Source organism: Diplotaxodon limnothrissa, linkage group LG23 (genome assembly GCF_057381915.1).
Source record: "Diplotaxodon limnothrissa isolate DT_005_m linkage group LG23, D_limnothrissa_male_GT1.1, whole genome shotgun sequence".
Classification (NCBI taxonomy): Eukaryota; Metazoa; Chordata; class Actinopteri; order Cichliformes; family Cichlidae; genus Diplotaxodon; species Diplotaxodon limnothrissa.
In genome coordinates this window covers 6,026,066-6,043,924 of record NC_140617.1, presented here as the reverse complement: position 1 = coordinate 6,043,924, position 17,859 = coordinate 6,026,066, and the positions used below count along the sequence as shown (strand labels likewise).

Genomic DNA, 17,859 nt, shown 5'->3' with positions numbered 1-17,859 from the left:
TAGTCACCGTCTTAATCTCGGTTTAATTTTTTCGGGTGCAGGAAGTCAAAATTTAAAAAAAAAAAAAATTGATCTGAAGTTTAAAGTTGATCTGAGAAAACCAATAAAATGTCTTTTATGGGCACCAGTTTACTTCCTGAAACTGTATTTCCCCTGGAGCTTCTTAAAGGGGGAAGTTCATATTGAATGCGTTGGCGTGGAAATCACTGCATGGACTTGAATAATAAAGCCGAACTGTGTTCAGATAAACGACAGGCAGTCAGCAGGTACAATCTGGTTCACCGCAAGGGTGTGTGCCGAGCACCTCATTGTCTGCACTCACATGTGACTGCTCTGATACTGTCAGTACTAATGACATCATAAAGTTTTCCAAAGATACCGCAGATGTAAGCTCACTGAAAAGAGATGGAGCAGCTGACACCCAGGTGTGGCCCTAGACACCGATAACACCAAGAAAGCTGACTTCAGGAGGTCTGGTTCCAAGTGACCATCTGTGGCTCTCAGGTGGAGCTGGTGGCCTTCTCCATCCCAGCCATGAATATATGGACACAGGCCCAGCTGGGAGCGTTCCTACTTACTAACAGGGGAAAGGCCTGAACTGAACCGAGAAGAGATCATCGGTGCCTCGCTGCTACATCTTCAGCTGAACCACGAGTTTAAAGGACTCCACTCACCGCTCTCATGGCTTCTTCGGTCTGGGCAGAGATGCAAAAGTATCAATGAAGGACTACTCGACTGTGAAACCTGAGAAGTCCTGTTTTGTGTAGTTTTTTTCAAACACTTATTTCCTTTTAGTGTATCTTCTTTAGTTAGGTTTAAAAAGTACTCAAGTATTTTGAACCCTGTATGGCAAAGATGTTTCAAAACTTGCAACTCTCTATATGAGGTTTATAGTGTGACGTCTATGTGCTGCATTGGATCAGTGTTATTGTTATGTTAGGATTCCTGGGGTAATTGTGGGATATTTAATGATAGGTTAGTGTGGAAGTGTCTGTTGGGAATTATATGTATTTGCTTTATAAATTTTTTGATGTTTGGGCCCCTGCTCATAAGCTCCAGTTAGCCATCTTTTATGTAATCACCTGTATTTGACCGCATTTGTGATTTTTGTGTTTATAGTATTAACACTGCTGACTGGTGGATGTGCGAAACGCGATTTTGTTTTTACACGAAGCATAAATTTGACAAAAGATTCTGAATCTTTATGTGTCATTCAAATTTACTTTTGGTTTCGAGTCTTTCTTTTGAGTTCCATCGAGTTTCAGTTGCTTTCCAGGGTGTGATTGCTCGTTTCAGTTTAGTTTTTCTTCTTTAGAAATTTTCTATTTCAGTTGTTTCTCGTTACAATATCGACCTTTGTCAGGGGAAGCATTGGAAAAGTCCAGAAGGTGCTGCTTTTTAAAATATGATCAATGTTTTTATGAAAGCTGTGTAGGAATAAATAATTAAAAACAAATACAAAATGCTGCTCGTTTTGAAAGTTTGATCAAACACACTGAATGACTGAAACTAAACTGCCCACTGTTGGGCTGAGTTTGCAGGATACTGTGATGATCAAGCGTTTCCTTCAATTCTTTCAGAGCAAGATTTCAATAATACACTTTCCCCAGTTGTAGTTTAGTCTATTATTGCAACCTTGGCCTGCACATTTTAAGACCAGCCCTCCCCGTGGCAACAAATGTGTTTTATTAGAAGGTGCTTAAAGTAGACAGTGTGCTCTATTTCTCCCCAGAAAGAAATACCAGGTGCGTTTACACAGAGGCTCTGTTATCTGGTGTGTTGTGATTCATTTATCCGATTATTCTCGTGTTTGATGATACCGCTGCACACCACTGGCAGAAAATATCATATTAATATTTAGTGAAAAAAAAAAGGGGGGTCCCCTGCTGAACACAAACTGTACAACAAGCCCGCGGGCGACAGACAGAATGAACACACGACACTCAGTTTGAGCAATCTTCAAGTTTTTAATCTGTTTTCAAAGACCGCAATTTTATATCGTCCTTCCTTTAATAAGTAGAAAACTTTTATTTTTTTTAAGAATTAGTTGAAAGGCACAAATTTTACAATATATACATTTGGATCTAAATTATAAATATATAGAAAACAAAAGCACAACCCAGAATAAAAGTGCTGAACACAGTTTTGTTTTTACAGGAAAAATAGGCTTTGTTTAAAAATACATACAATCAGTAGCATGTTTTTTTTTGTTTCATTTTGTGTTTTGTTAGCAATAAATTATTTGAAGGTGATAACATTTATATATATGCAACTGGTGGGAGAAACAAGAAAGATGGTTAAAGTATACACAGAGCAATCCACTGAAGAACAGAAATACATCAAGCGTGCGACGCTCAATCAAAACCAACAGGAGAACAGTAACTTGATTATGCCATTCTTAGTGCAAAATGATAAAAATGATTACAGGCCTAACTAAACGAATGAAGAATTTTCTTTCCTAAAAACTGCTGTCCATATCCCTCAAATGCATAAAGCTTTATTTCCGTGACTATAAAAACAAAATCAAAGGCAAAACGTTTGCAGACTGGTGTCTGGGAATGTGCCTGACGAATATTATTAAAAGTGAAACGAAGGGTAGCTGCAGTATTATTCTGCACACAGAAAAAAACAATGAATCAGTCATCCTAAACCCTAAACACAGAAGCAGGGAGGGGCGAAGGCTTGGACAGATTAATTGCACGTTTTAATATAACCCAGGTGTGAGTCGACGGGAGAACGGGTCAGCGTTAACATGGTTCGAAGAAAAAAACAAAACTGTCCACAGAAAAATAATGTTTCTTAAAAGAAACAGCCTTTGATCTTTGCCCTAAGAAGGCATAAATATTTAGAACCACTGACATTTTCACAAGGACAAACAACAAACCCATCACATTAAGTCTAAAACATAAATACAGCAAGAGTCACAGCACAGAGTTAAGAAAAAATAGCACAAATACTCATTAGTTTCATCATCCTTAAAAGGGGAACTGATATATTTCTGCTAACGCCCTGACGTTACGCCTCCTGTAGGTTTCTTCCTGAGATTGATAAATGTCTGATATCTTAGAGCCAGTAACTTTAGGGGTGCCTGTGGAATACTTTGGTATCTCTCTGCAAACTGAAGGCCTGACAAGAGAAAAAAAAGCTCTACGAGTGGGAGAAACAATTGCGTTTGAGAAAAGCAAAAGTAAAACGAGCAGAAATAAATCCAGACGCTGTACAGCAGTAGAACAGTGCAATGTTATTTGGTGGCAGGTAATAATAGAATTTGTTTTATAGCAATCTTGAAAATGAGTAACTTCCCTGACCAAACATGTCCTTAACTATTACAATAAGCAAGATAATGTATCTAAAATCTAAATATCCCTTAAATATAAATAACAAATAACTTTTTTTTTTAATAACAATGAATTTAAAATGTATTTAACTAAAATATTTCAAAGCATAATAGAAATAAAGACGATTCACACCATGCAAAGGTAACCAAAAAGCTTTGCCTGTTGAGCGTAAACAGTACTGAAGCGTTTGTTTCATAACGAACATATAACATGGTTTTTATTGCTTTTTGATCGCTTTAACTCCTCTGCGCATTTTGTCACAAACCAACTACAGTGCATCACACAAACATGGCCAGACCTCACAGGTTTTTAAATATGTACTATCATACACATGTACACGCATCTTTCAAAAGCTTTCTAGAGCCTCAAATGGAAACTGGATGTTTTATTTTTTAGTATAGGTTGAATTCATGTGAAAAACAGTGCTCAAGAGGAAACAATAAATTACTCTGATACTAGCAAAGAGACGGGGGCGCTTTCTTTTCAGAACAATAGAAATTCTTTGTGATCCTTTAGAATTAGAGACCGTGAACAGGTTCGGGTATCAGTGTTGGTCAAAAAATGACACATCCACACAGAAAGATAAAAAAAAAAAAAAATACACAAGATTTTCCTGAGGATTTCCAAAACAAAAATGGGCGTCAAGTGAAATTAAAAGGGGAGAAAGGGGTGTAGATAAACGTTTGTGGACAGCTACACAGACAATCACACAAGCACATGCAGGCTCAAAGGAGGCGCCTTCCTGAAACCCAACACCAGCATAGTGTAACACAAACGACGACTGCCTGACTCACCGTGGGCCCCAAAAGTTTCATACAAATACACCGTATTAAATTAAAATCGAAACCAACGCTCAAGAGTACAAATCTATACATTAGGCTACATGGATTTTAAAGACTGCATTTAAAGACTTTTTCCAAAGGCACTGTTTGCAACAGCAGGCTGCTCATCCTCTCCCTTTTTTCCTCACACTAGTGTTCATACAAGCAGGGAGACAAACAGGAGGGAGTGCGTAGAAGGGAAAGGAAAAAAAAAAAGGAAATCTGAGGCATTTCATGGCTAATCAGCTAAACGATTTCATGCGTCTTCCAGTTCGACTACCTCGTGTTTCACTCAAACCAAAGCCTTGCATACAGCCGTGAATGTAGTAACAGTAAAGCAAAGTTTAAAGATGCGGTTTTAACTAGTGAAAGGCATTTAGAGCTTCCAGCAACTCACCAATCATACCTCGAGAAAAATCAGCAGCAGGAGGTTTATTAGAGATTTCCGCACCTCAACAGCTCGTATGTTCGATAAAATAAAGTTATCCCGTCCTCTTTTTCCCCCTCCTCCCCCCCACCCATCTCCTTTTATTTTTAAACAGCTGCCTTTTACCGTGGAGGACACACTTTGGTGCAGAAATCGAATATTGATCGAGCCCGTCGTTACCTCAACAGCCTAAAGCAAGTGAACGCTACACATGGATAAAGAGAAGGGTGAGCCCAACGCAGGACAGGCAGTGACTTGACTATAGGCCCTGAGGGGAGAGGGAGTAGGTCCAAGGTTGCGATCAAAGACAGCAGCAAACAAGACACCATCTGCTCTAAGAGACATAACAAAAACAAAACAACAAGAAAAAAACTAAAGATAAAGTCCAGATGAGCCCGATGAGCTCTCACTCTTGCGGCCTGTACTGAATGACAGATTTGCGGTCCGGTCCGGCCTGTAGCATGCTGTTCAAAGCCTCGCGGACGTCAAGAGCGCCGGAGCTGCAGTTGCCGTTGGGTAAGGGACCAGAGTCTGATGAAGCGAGGAGATAGGCTGGGGGGAAGTGAGAGGAAGAGCTGGAAAACAAAGAGTTGGGCGACGGGTTGGAGAAGAGAGAACCCATGTTGTTTGACACAGAAGACGTGGAGGACGTGGAGGAAGAGCAGGAGGAGGTAGAAGACGAAGGGCTGGCTTTCTGTGTGGCTATCTGAGGGGAAAGGGATATGTCAAAATAATCTAATAAGTCATGGTGGTTATTGGCCAGCAAGTTGTGGTTCTGCTGCTGCTGTTGCTGCTGCGAGGCCTGAAGAGGCTGCTGCAGCATGAGAGGCAGCTGTACTTGCGCAGCATGCTGGACGTTTGGTGCAGTCTGAGAGATGAGAGACTCTAGATTAAAATCCTCTGCAAACGCTGTAGAGTTGCTTGTCAGAGTGTCCAGATTGAGTCCGCCCTCTGTGGTGTCTGGAGAGGGAGATGGAGAGCTCATGGTAAGGTCTAAGATATCGTCGAAAGGACTTTTGGAAGACAAACTGGAAGGCTGCTTGGTCTGATGGAGTGAAGGAGGCAGGTTCTTCGTTTGTTGAAAAGTGTTCATGTAGGCGGGTGAGTAAAACGGTGAGAGATTGAGGCTAACTGAGCTGTTCAGAGAGCTCTGGTTGGTGTTGGAGAAGGAACTCGGATTGTTGGACCAGCTGTTATGGGTCCTTTGCTGGGTTTGGCTAGAATTTATCGGTAAGGCCAAGAGGGCTGAACTGAGGTGTGGTAAGGTGGGCTGGGCTTGGGGGTGCATTCTGTGTTGGAGTGGGAATCTTGGGTCAAAAGGCTGAGTGAGGGACTGAGTATGCATGGTTTTGTGGTTGGTTAGATTTTCCACGAGCTGTCTGTGCCCCTGCAGGTACTCAAGCTTGCGCTTGCGCTCATTCTCAGCAGCCTGCTCTTTCTCTTTTCGCCTCTTCTTCACCTCGTCATCCATCTGCAGCAGCTCGTCCCGTACGCGAGGAACGCAGTTCTCTGGGATCTTGATACCTGAGAGAGATGACACAGTTATCAGTAAGATAAATCCTCAATCTTTTATCAGCTTTACAATAACAACTAGAGCAGGGCAATATGACCAAAAATATTTATCACGATATACATTTGAAAATTTGCGATAATGATATAACTGACAATATAACTGACTCTAGACAAAATACTTTGCATCTCCACAACTTTATTAGTGCAAAAAAAAAAAAACTATGTATTTTCACTTAAACAAGCAGCTGTTTTTATGTGCATTAAAGTTATATAAAAATTTTACAGTGCAAATTCCTCGCTGACAGTTTAACCAAAAGGCATTTCCAGTGGAAATTGGCCGACATATCCTCAGCATAACCATGTATAATATCCACAAAACTTAAAAAGAGGTTATACACACACAATACAGTAATATTATGCTGAAGCACAGTACGTATCACTCCACGAGGCTCCTGCCTACGATAGCCGTAATGCTCCAACAATCCATCAAGCGGTGCGGGTTCATAGCTTAGAAAAGTCGTACTAAAACATTTGACAGAGTTTCGAGCGCCGTGTAAACATAAAATCGTTTCGAGGTCAGGAAACACAACCAGAATTCATACATAAGACACACGGGATTATAAGGGGCACTGTCGATTTTCAGAAAAATCAAAGGATTGATTTTAAGTGTGCCGTATTTTCCAAAAAACACGGTAATAACGACGGCCCGCTAGCATGCGCTACCAAAAATAGTGCTTTGTTGTGTATCTGACGGACGTAAGCTAAACCAGTTCCACACCACTGAAGTTGCAGCATTTTTACAAAACAATTCTGGTTCATCCGTTTCATTCAACGACCCGCTTTCGTCCCTCATTCTCCGTCGCCGCCATGCTTTTTCTGCCATGTGCGTATGAAAACAAAGGCACTGTGCATGTGCGTTTTACCCATAATCTATCGCGATATTTCATTTTCTTATCGTTGCCCAACATTATACCGTATTACCGTGAACGGTATGATATGGCCCAGCCCTAATAACAACAGGACATTAATTAATCTGTATTAATTAATGAGAATGATTGTCCATCTCTATGCATCAGTCCTGTGATTGACTGACGACTCTTATGCCCACTGTCACCTGGATGGTTGAGAAGTCAGATGGCTGGATATCACAGCACATGCATCACTAAGTATAGTAAATAAGACAGCATAAAGGTAATGTGTACTTTAATGTGCATTCATTGCTTCCACACTACTAAGCAGAAAGGCTGCAGCAGAGAGAGAACTACTGCATCTGCTAGTAGGCTGAGCTTGCCACGGTTGCAGAGCAGACTGCAGTCCAAGTCCATATGTGACATGACACAGGCAGCTGATTATAACGTCATGCTATTCATTTTCTTCAAATGAATGGCCAAATAAGAAAAATCAGACAGGAACAACTTAGAAACTAAAGATATATGTGCGGTGTAGAGAGACAATAATCACGAGTGTGTTTTCATGGATCTTGAGGTGAATTGCGACACGTCCTGTGTGGGTCAGCGTTAACGTAATGCGCACAGGAGCTCAGCGGAAACGAATAAGGAAAATATGGAACTTTTTCATTTCCTCAATTTTAGATAATGATGTGTCAGCACTTGGACAGCAGCACCACATCTTACCATCAAAACAACATCGGGGTCAATAAAATTCACATTTTAAATTCTGAGCTAGATGTTTAGGGATTAAAAGAACAGTGAAGAAGCTGTCCTCAAACTGCACTTCACTTCAGGCAGTCAGAGATACTAACCGACTTGTTTGTTATGCTGCTTTGTTTTAAGGCGGACAATCTGCAGGATGCTGCTGTTGGTGATGTCAGACACCACATCAGAGACGCGCTTCCACACTCGTAACAGAGCTCCACACAGCATGTGATACTGACGGAGGCGCATGCCCTGCAGACACTCCTGGCCTTCCTCAATTTTCTTACACTTCCCATTCCTGCAGAGAGAGCAAAGAAGAAATGGTGAAAACACATCATAAATCACTCTTTTAGTGTGACTGTATGGCAAGCTAAGGTACAAGATGTGAGATTTGGAGGTAATTTCTTCGTGGCTAGCTCTTGGGAATGGCATTTGATTTAAAAACCATTGACTGAATCCTAATAATTACCAGCCTGATAGGATTCATTAATCCTAAGGGACATTGTGGATTCCTGCTTACCAGTTAGCGTGACTGCATTTCTTGAAGGAGAAGGTGAACTGGTTCTCCCAGCAGTCCCTGGCTTCCTCAGGGGTCACCTAAAAAAAAGGAAGAAATGCAAAAGCCTAAAAGTCAGCCAGGTAGTCACTCATTACATATTTTTACCAATGCAGAAGTGAGATTTTCAAGTTCAAACCAAAGCACAAACTACACCCTTTTCTCATTTAAAACAATAATTGTGTCAAAGGGGAAAAACAAGTTATTTTCAATGGGCTTATGGTGAAAGGTCAATGATTAGCAGTTTTAAAGCAGGGAAGGGAAACAGCTATAGCCTTAATAAACAACAGAACTGTAAAGAAAATAAGAGCTCACTCTTTAAATTTACTATTAATATATAACATTAAAGGTTTTAAGTCTGTAAAATGTTGCCACACTTTGTCTTTGGAGAGCATTAAGCCTTATCTGGTCAGCACACCTAAATGTCCACAAGGTGGCAGCAGAGACCGAATATATATAAATATACACCCGGAGCAATGACAGAGGAACACTTGGTCCAGAAAATGTCCGACTTTGTGTTTTCCCAATGTTCCCCATTTTCAGAAATGAAAAAAGATGCATTTTAATGCCAAATTGAGGGGGAAAAAAATCAAAAGACTCAAATGTAACACAAAACCAATACAAAGACAGAACTAATAGACTGTGAAACTCTTACCTTTCTGTACTTTTGGTGCAGTTTTTCCAGACTCTCAGGGTGAGTCTGCTTGCCAATGTTGGGCTTATAGACCACAAAGTTCTTCCCTCTTCCTTGCTCAGCTAGCAGCACACATGGATAGTTACCTCGAAGCTGTGAACAGAGGCCACAGAGAGTGTTGTTTTTTTTTTTGCACTGTCAAAGAGACAAAGTTAGTTAAACTGTTTATCATAACGTGAACTCACCTTCATAGACAGGTAGAATCCCTCATCATGGCCGCTGAGGTTCAGTGATTTCTTGTAGGCCTCATCCCAGGGCATGCCCCTGTCCACACTGATCTGTAGGAGGAAAAAGATCAGAGTCTAAAGCATGTGCTGTGAAAGAGAGGGAGTCAAACTGCCCCACACCTACACACTGCTGGTATGACTTCAGAAACTATTAATATCTATAAATACATGAATACAACCACTTTAATGTATGTATGAAATACGCCCTTTATACTGGGTAAACTGGTTTTCTTGTGCAGGAGTGCTGAGTGGCTGCCAACTTTGAAACATCAACTGTAGGTTAGCCTGCAGCCAAAAGCTAAAAGCAGAGGATACCAGTAATTATCCTGTGCCACCTGCTAGTATCTACATAGGCTCCATAGCTCCAGGGCCAAACCTGCGTGATCACAGTCTTACCGCTGGCACTATGACATCAATCCAAGCTCTTAACTACAGAGGTAGTTGCTTGAGTTACCTGGGGGACTGCACGTTATGAGGAACTTATTTAATTGTACCCGTTCAAGTATTGTCAAAAAATCTAAATGAACTGACTCTCAGTGATATTTATAATGTACTCTGTGTTTGCAATTTAATAATATTATTTGAAAAATTGTAAGGTCTGGTGCTCTAACTTTGATATTAATACATACAATAAATTATCATTAAATTGCAAGAGCATCAAAAAGATAAGTAGCATAGCATAGCATTGCCATTGTGGGCAACACTACCTAACATAGGCCTAATATATATTACATAGCTAGGCCTTCTCCTGTGTAGTCATAGTTTACATGTTTTATATAGTTTGCTGTTACTTTGCAGATGCTGCAGGCACATCACTGTTTTGAATATGTTACTGATAATGCCATATCAAACAACACTTCTGCCTGGCCGTTCACAAATAAGCCACTGTACTGCTGTGGTTATCTGCAGGAAGTAAATACTTTTCTAATCCTGCTGTATGCAACTTCACTGTCATCGACACATTTAACATTGCATATGCTCTACTCCAAAGAAATGTATACTTGTAGACCTGAAATCAAGTTATGCAAGCCTACCTTATACAGAACAACCTGGCCATCCTGAGGATTTCCAGCCGTCAAGAAAGTTTCCTGTGTCTCCTCATAAATCTCATCGTTACCTGGGGCAAGGTCTGTCAGCGACAGAGTAGAAGAAAGTGATGAACATTTGCAGCTGCTGAATGAATTCATTGACATCCTTCTATTTTAGAATTACACTTGATCTCCATACCTAGGATTCCCATGTCATATTTGCCCTCCTTTTTATCCTTCTCTATGAGATAGTCAAAGTTGTCAGTGAAGTATTGGAAGAGATGGTTCTGTTTGTGGACCTCCAGACCCAGGATGCGATTTAGGAACTTTGTAATGCTGCAGTCTGAGAAAAACAAACAAGCAATTGACTTCAAATTTTGTTTATTCATCTCAAATACCAAATACAGAGAAAGAAATCTGTCCGTATACTCTACCTTTCTCATTGTTGTTTCCAATGCGGGGCTCCTTACATAAAATCCCAACATCAACCATTCCAGCTTTCATGTCTGGAAGTGAAAAACAAAAAACAGAACCGTTTTTCTACAGCTGCACTAAACTTTCATTTGCTGATGATATTCTCTGCTTACACTGAACCAAAATATGAACATACCTCTGAAGAACATGGAATCACCCCCTGGGTAGCCTTTGGGAGGGGGCACCTTGTTATCTATGAAGCCAACAATTGCTTTGGTAATTTTATCCAGAGCCTTGGTACCGTACTGCAAAAAAGAAGTAAGGTGAAATTAGTAAAGACAGATGATCTCATAAGGCTTTTTAAGCACTGCAGATTAAGTGTTTACATAAAATATGCTATAAAATGCTAAAAGCAAGACAAACTCCATACACCTCAAATTAAGAGCACAAAACATTTTAGATACAAAGGTTGGGTACAATTTTAAAAGCTTCTTAGGTTTGCATACCTTGTTCTCAAAGTTGTATCTGCTCAGGTCTCTGGTTTCTGTGGCTCTTCTGTCTCCATGGGTTAATGCACCCTGCACAGTGGATTACAAACAGTATTACTATCAAATCAATATACTATTATTACTATTACTAAAATATTACATTTACATCATCAGCAGTCACGCTAACAGAACCAGAGTCGGTGCTGCTGGTGTGAAACTGTCAGAGGAAGTTATGAAATCTGTCTTCACTGTTTAGTGCAATTCTACTGTGCAGAAATAATATTGGAAAATAATGCCTTGCAATTTCAATTTACTCTGGATTTGTAGTGTTTTAAGCCAGAAATGTCTGATTTCAAAGCTCAGCTGCTGTAGTAACTTGAAAAATTTGAAACCCCCCCCAAAAACAACAACTATAAAAATACCCAGTTGTTGCTTATCTGACATATCCATCAATTCAGTTAATATATAGTTAAAAGGTGATTCTACAATGCACCAGTGATGGGTGTGGAGCATATAACACGGAGGAAAAAAACACTGAAATAAGGACACACGCACACACACACTAGTGTAAATGCATGAGGATGCAGAGCCCGCTCTTGGCCCAAACGTGTCAAAGGAAACCCACGAGGTTCAGGTGTGAAAACAAACGTTTTCTATGTGCAACGTGCTGACATGATATTGTGGTTCAGTTAATCTTCAAACAACATTTTGCAAAGAGACCGAGTGTGCAGTGAGTCCAACGTGTGATGGAAGTAGGCAACAAAGTTAACAGAAAATTTAGACAAAGTCAACAGTGGATCAGTCTTAAAGCCAGCTGCTAGCTCTGCTCACACAGGCAAAAACCTTAAGATACCAAAACAAATGAATGTTTTAGCCAAATATGATTTGACTGCTGATCTGGAGTCAGACTGTTGCAAAGGTGTTCAGCTGTTCAGTTCGACTGAAATGTGTGCACTGGAGCTGTATCAAGTTCAAGCAGGCAGGCAGGCAGGCAGACCACGTGCCATATTCTTGATACAGATTTACCACACATAGCTGGCAAATGCAGGAATGACTTCCTGTAACCACCATCCCCTACACCCTCTCTGCCCTTTTCCCAAAAGAACTGTCATGCTGTGTCACTATGGAAATAAATGGCTGCTAGTGCAGAAATGCATCGATAATTACGGAAAATAGCTACACTTATAAATTCTCCAGACAACCTCTTTTTGCTTTTTCTGCTTGTTCAGTTTTCCGTTACTGAGCTGGAGAAGGGAAAGACCCAGAATCTCTTGAGGTTTGTGGAGAAAAGTTGATATAACATCAAGGGAACCAACAATAAAGAAGACTATGGAGCGCTTTAAGACTAGGGAGTATCCCACACAACAGGAAGGACAGAGGGTGAGGGCAGGTTTAAGAAATGAACGGCGGAGTCACGAACAGCCCGGAGCACTCCGATCGATAAACACATAACTCAGATCGTCTCTGTTTACACTGAAACAGTTCTTCTCACACTCCATAAGACAACAACATATAAACAGCTATTTCCCCCTGAGAGACACTTCAAGATAATTGTGCAAAATAACAACAGCAAATGCAACACCAACCCACACACAACTGAAAGACTGTTCATATTTACCAGACTCTCTAGTCTCTTAGCCACAATGGAGGCAAAACGTCTCTCCCCAGCCAACTCTGAGATGAGAAAGATGTACTCAGGGGCTGTCACCTGATTGGACCGATGAGTCCGACCTGGAACGATGAGAATAAAATAGCAATAAGACATTTTTTGTACATGCAAAACATTTAAAGATATTAAGACTACTGTCTGACTGTTAAATCCTTCAATCTCAAATCTTTAACTTTACAGATAAGCGTTGTACTGCTAATGAACATCCTGTAAAACCTTTATACAGATAAATAAAACAAGCAAGATATGTTGCTATGTGTAGGAGAAATCAGGTATTGTACATTTTTGTGATGACGTTTGGTTTACAACAGCTCATTTTTATGTTACAGGCTGTGCCAATCTCAACTAACTATGAAACACCCATAAATGTAAATAAAATAACACACACACAAGTTATATGTTAGTACAGTACACTAGTGAGGTGCGATTAGAAACAATAAATTAGAAACTGAAAAGTATGAAGAGGACATTATTGGTGAGATGATAAGATCTCCAGTCATATGACTGAAATCTGATCTTGACACTCAGATCCTCCCACCTAAAAATGAAAACAAAAACTCTTTACACAAGATTGTTCTAAGGAAGTCCCTTCAACTTCCATAGAACCTCTTATGAGTAAATAAGCATGTCTGTGTTTGTACAGTATGTGTGTGTATATGTAAGTGTCAGACTAAGCTTCTCGGTATGAGAAACTTAGTCCGCCTGAAGAATCACTGAGGTGGTTTAAGCAGAAAATTGATGACCTTATTTAGTTTAGTGCTCTGCTTTGGCATTTACGTATATAAAAAAATCAAATACTGATCGGGTTTGTGGTGTTAATTACAAATAGATTCGCAGCTGTAACACCTTTAAAGGTCAAATGTTCAGCCCACACAAGTAGAGTAACTGAAAGAAACCACAGCTTCTATCTACCAACAAACCTTCAGCGAGACATTTGTCTCAATTTGAATATCGCAATATGAAAATAACACATAAAACACTTCTTCACATTTCTTCTCTTTCTTCTAAAGCTCTTTCAACCTTTCACCTCAATGCTGCTGCTTGTCACAGGGGTAAATTTAAAAGGAAGTAAGGAATAGAAAGCTGATGTAACTACGATGAAGAGGAAAATAAGTCCAGTGTGCCTTATAGCCTTTTAACTGGTTACATCACTCATCAACAGAAAAAAAAAAGACTTATGTCATTGACAAAGTTAACCACTGATGAAAAACTTTATTCAAGCCATTATGTGAAGTCTGACACAAACTTAACCAGACAGACTATATTGACAGGTCAAAAATTCAGTCTAAAAAAGGTTCCCGACATCCTTATGTAAGTTAATAACACAAAAAATGCCCTTTTCTTTTATTTCTAATCATGTACTCCTCTTTAACTTTTAAAGCCTCTTTGTTAGATTACATTTCCTGACTTACCGAACTGCTGAATAGCCCTGTCTGCGCTCCAAGGCAGCTCCAGGGTCATGTGAACCCTGCGTCTCTGGTTTTTCACTCTCTTGTCTGCCTGCAGGGAAATCCCAGAGCTCGCTGCTTCTGAGATGATGGCCACCAACTACAGGAAACAGGTTTTTGTTTATTGGTGGAGAAAGGTCTTATTGAACAATGTTTTTAAAGCATTTCACTGTTTGGTGAAATCTGATCTGAAGCCCTTCGAGTCATGAAAACAGTGATTCATTTTTTTGTACTGTAAAATATCTAACCTTCTCTCCACTCATGAAGCGATCTTTCTCCTTGAGATTAATGTGGTCAATCGTAAGCCCTTGCTCAGCTCGTGACTCATAACGCACGGTGCCGTCAGGCCGCCGCACCACACGACCCTTACGACCAGTCATCTGGAGAGAAAAGGGGTTAATATACATCAGCTGCACATGTCAAGGTGACAGGTGATGCTGCTGGTTAGCTTGTAGTTGAGGGTCATACCTCAGAGACTTTATCTGGTCCACCAAACTTGTCAATGAGCTCATCCAATGTGTTGAGAGGTAGTTCTTTTCCCAGTTCTGCTATTTTGTTGAGGAGGTCCTGCTTCATTTCCTCTATTCTGGCTGTAAATACAAATCAGAGGAAGATATTAACAATATATCCCTTGCTGGTTGAGTTATAAAAAATAGCAGGGTATGTGAGGCTACAGTGGCAGCTATCAAGTAGATGTGCATCTGTTTGAATGACAAGCACCTTCCAGTGTATCACTGTTACTGACAACACAAGCTGAAGGACAAAAAAAAGAAATGGTGCCTACCTGTCTGGTAGCTAGTCTGGTTCACAAAGATGACATCGTCATTATCTAGCAGGGAGTCTGGTGAAGAGTTGGAGTCTGTGTCTATGCCATCGGAGTCACTACTGCTGTCATCGGTGATGTTGATCACAACGTTGTTCTCTATACTGTGCTTGGGTACTTTGGGCTGGCGACCTCTGGGTTTCCCTGATTGTTAGTTAAACCGCATGAGATTGGAGTTAGCAAAAGCGACACAAAAGAGGCCAATAATAGACATAGGATTAAAAAATATGTCTTTAACTGAGAATAAATAGTACCAGCTGCTAGGCTAAATACACCAAATACACTTATAAATCACAACATGAGCAATTTTACTGCTACACAAACTATAGAAATGTCCACTGAACACTTGGTACATGAAATAATTGTAAAAGACAGCATTTAGGGGTGAACATCCTACAGTGTTGTATTAAATCTTCATATTCACTTACGTTTTCTCTTGTTACTTGGAGCTTTTTCCCTGCTTTGCTTCTCTGAAGGGAAATGCTTTGTTACAAGAGACTGGAATACTCCCCTGGAGCAAAGAAGAGCAGAATAACAGACTTTAAAACTGACAGCAAAGCAACCACAACACATTAGGGCTGTTGCGGCAATTAGACATTACAAGTATTCCTGATCTGACCTAATTATGAGTGCCAGGTATTGATAGGCAGATGAAAACGTGAACTAATACACTCAGACTTTAAGGCATGTCTGCTGTGACAGACCTAAGGTCAACCAAGTTCAAGTCCTTATAACTTCCTTTTCTTCTTTTTCACAAATGAGTCATTGGTCAATTAGCAGCTAATAAAAGGTTGTCTGCTTTGACTGGTGAAGAATGTCACATGACCTGTATGACTATATGTAGTCATGACAAAGTCCTTCTTGAAACTTTCTTGTTATTTGACAGCTTGGTGTATCAAGAAAACGAAACAGAAGACACCTGTGACTATAGTTTTCAGCAAGCAGAAAATCACTCTTTCAAATAGTGTCAAAGTTATCACCTATGGCTCGGCATTCAGTTTTAAAAGAGCTGCAACTCAGATACAGGCAGTCTTTTTTTTTTCATATGTAGCCATCACCACAGAAACACATAAGCGAACAGACGAAATACTCTCTTACTCGGCTGCGGAAACAAATCTGTCCAGATGCCCGTCATTTTCATCCAAGACTTCTCTGGTGCGCGATTCTCCAGTAGACTGGAGTCCAATAACGATGCACTGCAGTGGAGAACACACAAACGCACATCAATGACCCAGCCGTGTTACCTAAAGTAAACTTCTACTAGGACTCACTTCTGCTAATCACGATGGAAAATATTACAAAAATCCATGTGGAATTCCTGAACAACTAAAGCAAAATCAAACCAGCTTGTTCACAGAGAACTGAAACCCCCCACACAACTGACTAAACTATGTTTCAAATTAGCACTCTTACATATACAATCTATGCACTCAAAGTTCAACAGTGTGCTATGCTCACCTTTCCGGCCTCCAGCTCTTTCTGGGCCAGCTCCACCAAGGAGCGGACCTTGGCAGCGATACAGAGATATTTGAAGAATCGCTGGTGAGACGACCAGAACTGCCCCCAAAGAGACTTCCTGCTGACCATGCCCAGCTCATCAGCTGCCTGCATGAACGTTTTCAACGCCTCGGCCCACTAGAAACAGATTCCAGACGCGAATTCTCAGTTTAAATTTTTGTCAGTTTTCTCAAATAAGATAAGAACATATAAATACAGCAGACGCTGTCACTGAATTTCCTCACCAGTTTGGCAGCTTTATTATAGACCTCTTTGAAGTCACCGTCCAGCCCGATCTCTTCAATGCGGAAAGACACCCCAGAGAAGCTCAGCTGCCTGGCAATGTACATCCCACTCACTTTCATGTCCATGGCCACAATCTCCATGGCCCCGACACCTCTGTACACAAATAAATAATTCAACATAACTTAATCATTGGTCAACAGCCGTTCCCACAATCTGACTGTAAGGAATGTTCCAGTAATTTGAAGATACAGATCCACATGATTGAAAAACATAAAAACTTCAGAGTGAAATTCATCCCACAAACCTCTTCTCAATGGAATGCAGGAAGTCATCAAAGGTTCGGAAGGGTGTGCCCTCACCCCAAATTCCTAGTCGGCTCATATAAATCATGTTCTTTGGCTCAGAGGCACCTGGAACAGACATGACAGAAATCGATGATTTAAAGTCTACTATTGTATTTTTTCTCCTGCCCGAGAATGTTTATTTGTGTGTTAGCTTACCTGTGGCACTGGCATACACCACCCTGGCATGCGGCAGCTTGCTTTGCAGGTCAAGAACTGCTTTGCCCATCTTTGTAGATGTGGCATTCTTGGCTTTGTGGCATTCATCAAAAATAATCTATATTGATGCAAAGTCAAGGACAAAAAATACCAAAAACCACTGCTGAATGTGTGGTTGTTAAAATTAAGTCAGAAAATCATGTGGAACAACATATCGAAGGACAGCTTATGTTAGATTGACAAAGAATATGGCATTAAAATTAAAGGATACAACTCCATCAAATTCTGGTTTGCACCAATCCAGGATCTGTTTGATCCTCGTCCGAAGCTGCCCTCCTGCTTGGCTTTCTCCAATCAGTGCAGAGTAAGTTGCAAACAAGACTCCTTCTGAGGTAGCTGTGTCACCGTACTTTATCTGTTAGAACAGAACAAATATTAAACAAGTCACAATAGTGCTTCGCTCTACTTCACCGATTGCGCTCATGCACACATAACAACTGTTCTAATTTTCTCAGT

General features: G+C 40.5%; 1 protein-coding gene across 5 annotated transcripts in view; it reads right to left on the bottom strand.

Annotated features, from left to right (window-relative positions):
- Window positions 1-4,707: 4,707 nt before the first annotated feature.
- The window catches only part of sbno2b (strawberry notch homolog 2b), a 64,915-nt gene continuing 51,763 nt past the window's right edge, over window positions 4,708-17,859 (bottom strand). For all 5 annotated transcript variants that reach the window (XM_085348310.1, XM_085348313.1, XM_085348314.1 and 2 more), the window contains 22 exons: window positions 17,615-17,758; window positions 17,344-17,461; window positions 17,148-17,253; window positions 16,843-16,996; window positions 16,559-16,735; window positions 16,199-16,296; window positions 15,529-15,611; window positions 15,062-15,244; window positions 14,746-14,867; window positions 14,526-14,657; window positions 14,242-14,377; window positions 12,779-12,891; window positions 11,179-11,250; window positions 10,869-10,977; window positions 10,693-10,764; window positions 10,458-10,601; window positions 10,265-10,359; window positions 9,189-9,281; window positions 8,965-9,096; window positions 8,274-8,350; window positions 7,861-8,051; window positions 4,708-6,110 (listed from right to left, as the gene is read on the bottom strand). In XM_085348310.1, the coding sequence (XP_085204436.1) occupies window positions 4,993-6,110; window positions 7,861-8,051; window positions 8,274-8,350; window positions 8,965-9,096; window positions 9,189-9,281; window positions 10,265-10,359; window positions 10,458-10,601; window positions 10,693-10,764; window positions 10,869-10,977; window positions 11,179-11,250; window positions 12,779-12,891; window positions 14,242-14,377; window positions 14,526-14,657; window positions 14,746-14,867; window positions 15,062-15,244; window positions 15,529-15,611; window positions 16,199-16,296; window positions 16,559-16,735; window positions 16,843-16,996; window positions 17,148-17,253; window positions 17,344-17,461; window positions 17,615-17,758 (3,669 nt within the window). In that variant the 3' untranslated portion in view covers window positions 4,708-4,992. The remainder of the gene's footprint in view (window positions 6,111-7,860; window positions 8,052-8,273; window positions 8,351-8,964; window positions 9,097-9,188; window positions 9,282-10,264; window positions 10,360-10,457; window positions 10,602-10,692; window positions 10,765-10,868; window positions 10,978-11,178; window positions 11,251-12,778; window positions 12,892-14,241; window positions 14,378-14,525; window positions 14,658-14,745; window positions 14,868-15,061; window positions 15,245-15,528; window positions 15,612-16,198; window positions 16,297-16,558; window positions 16,736-16,842; window positions 16,997-17,147; window positions 17,254-17,343; window positions 17,462-17,614; window positions 17,759-17,859) is intronic.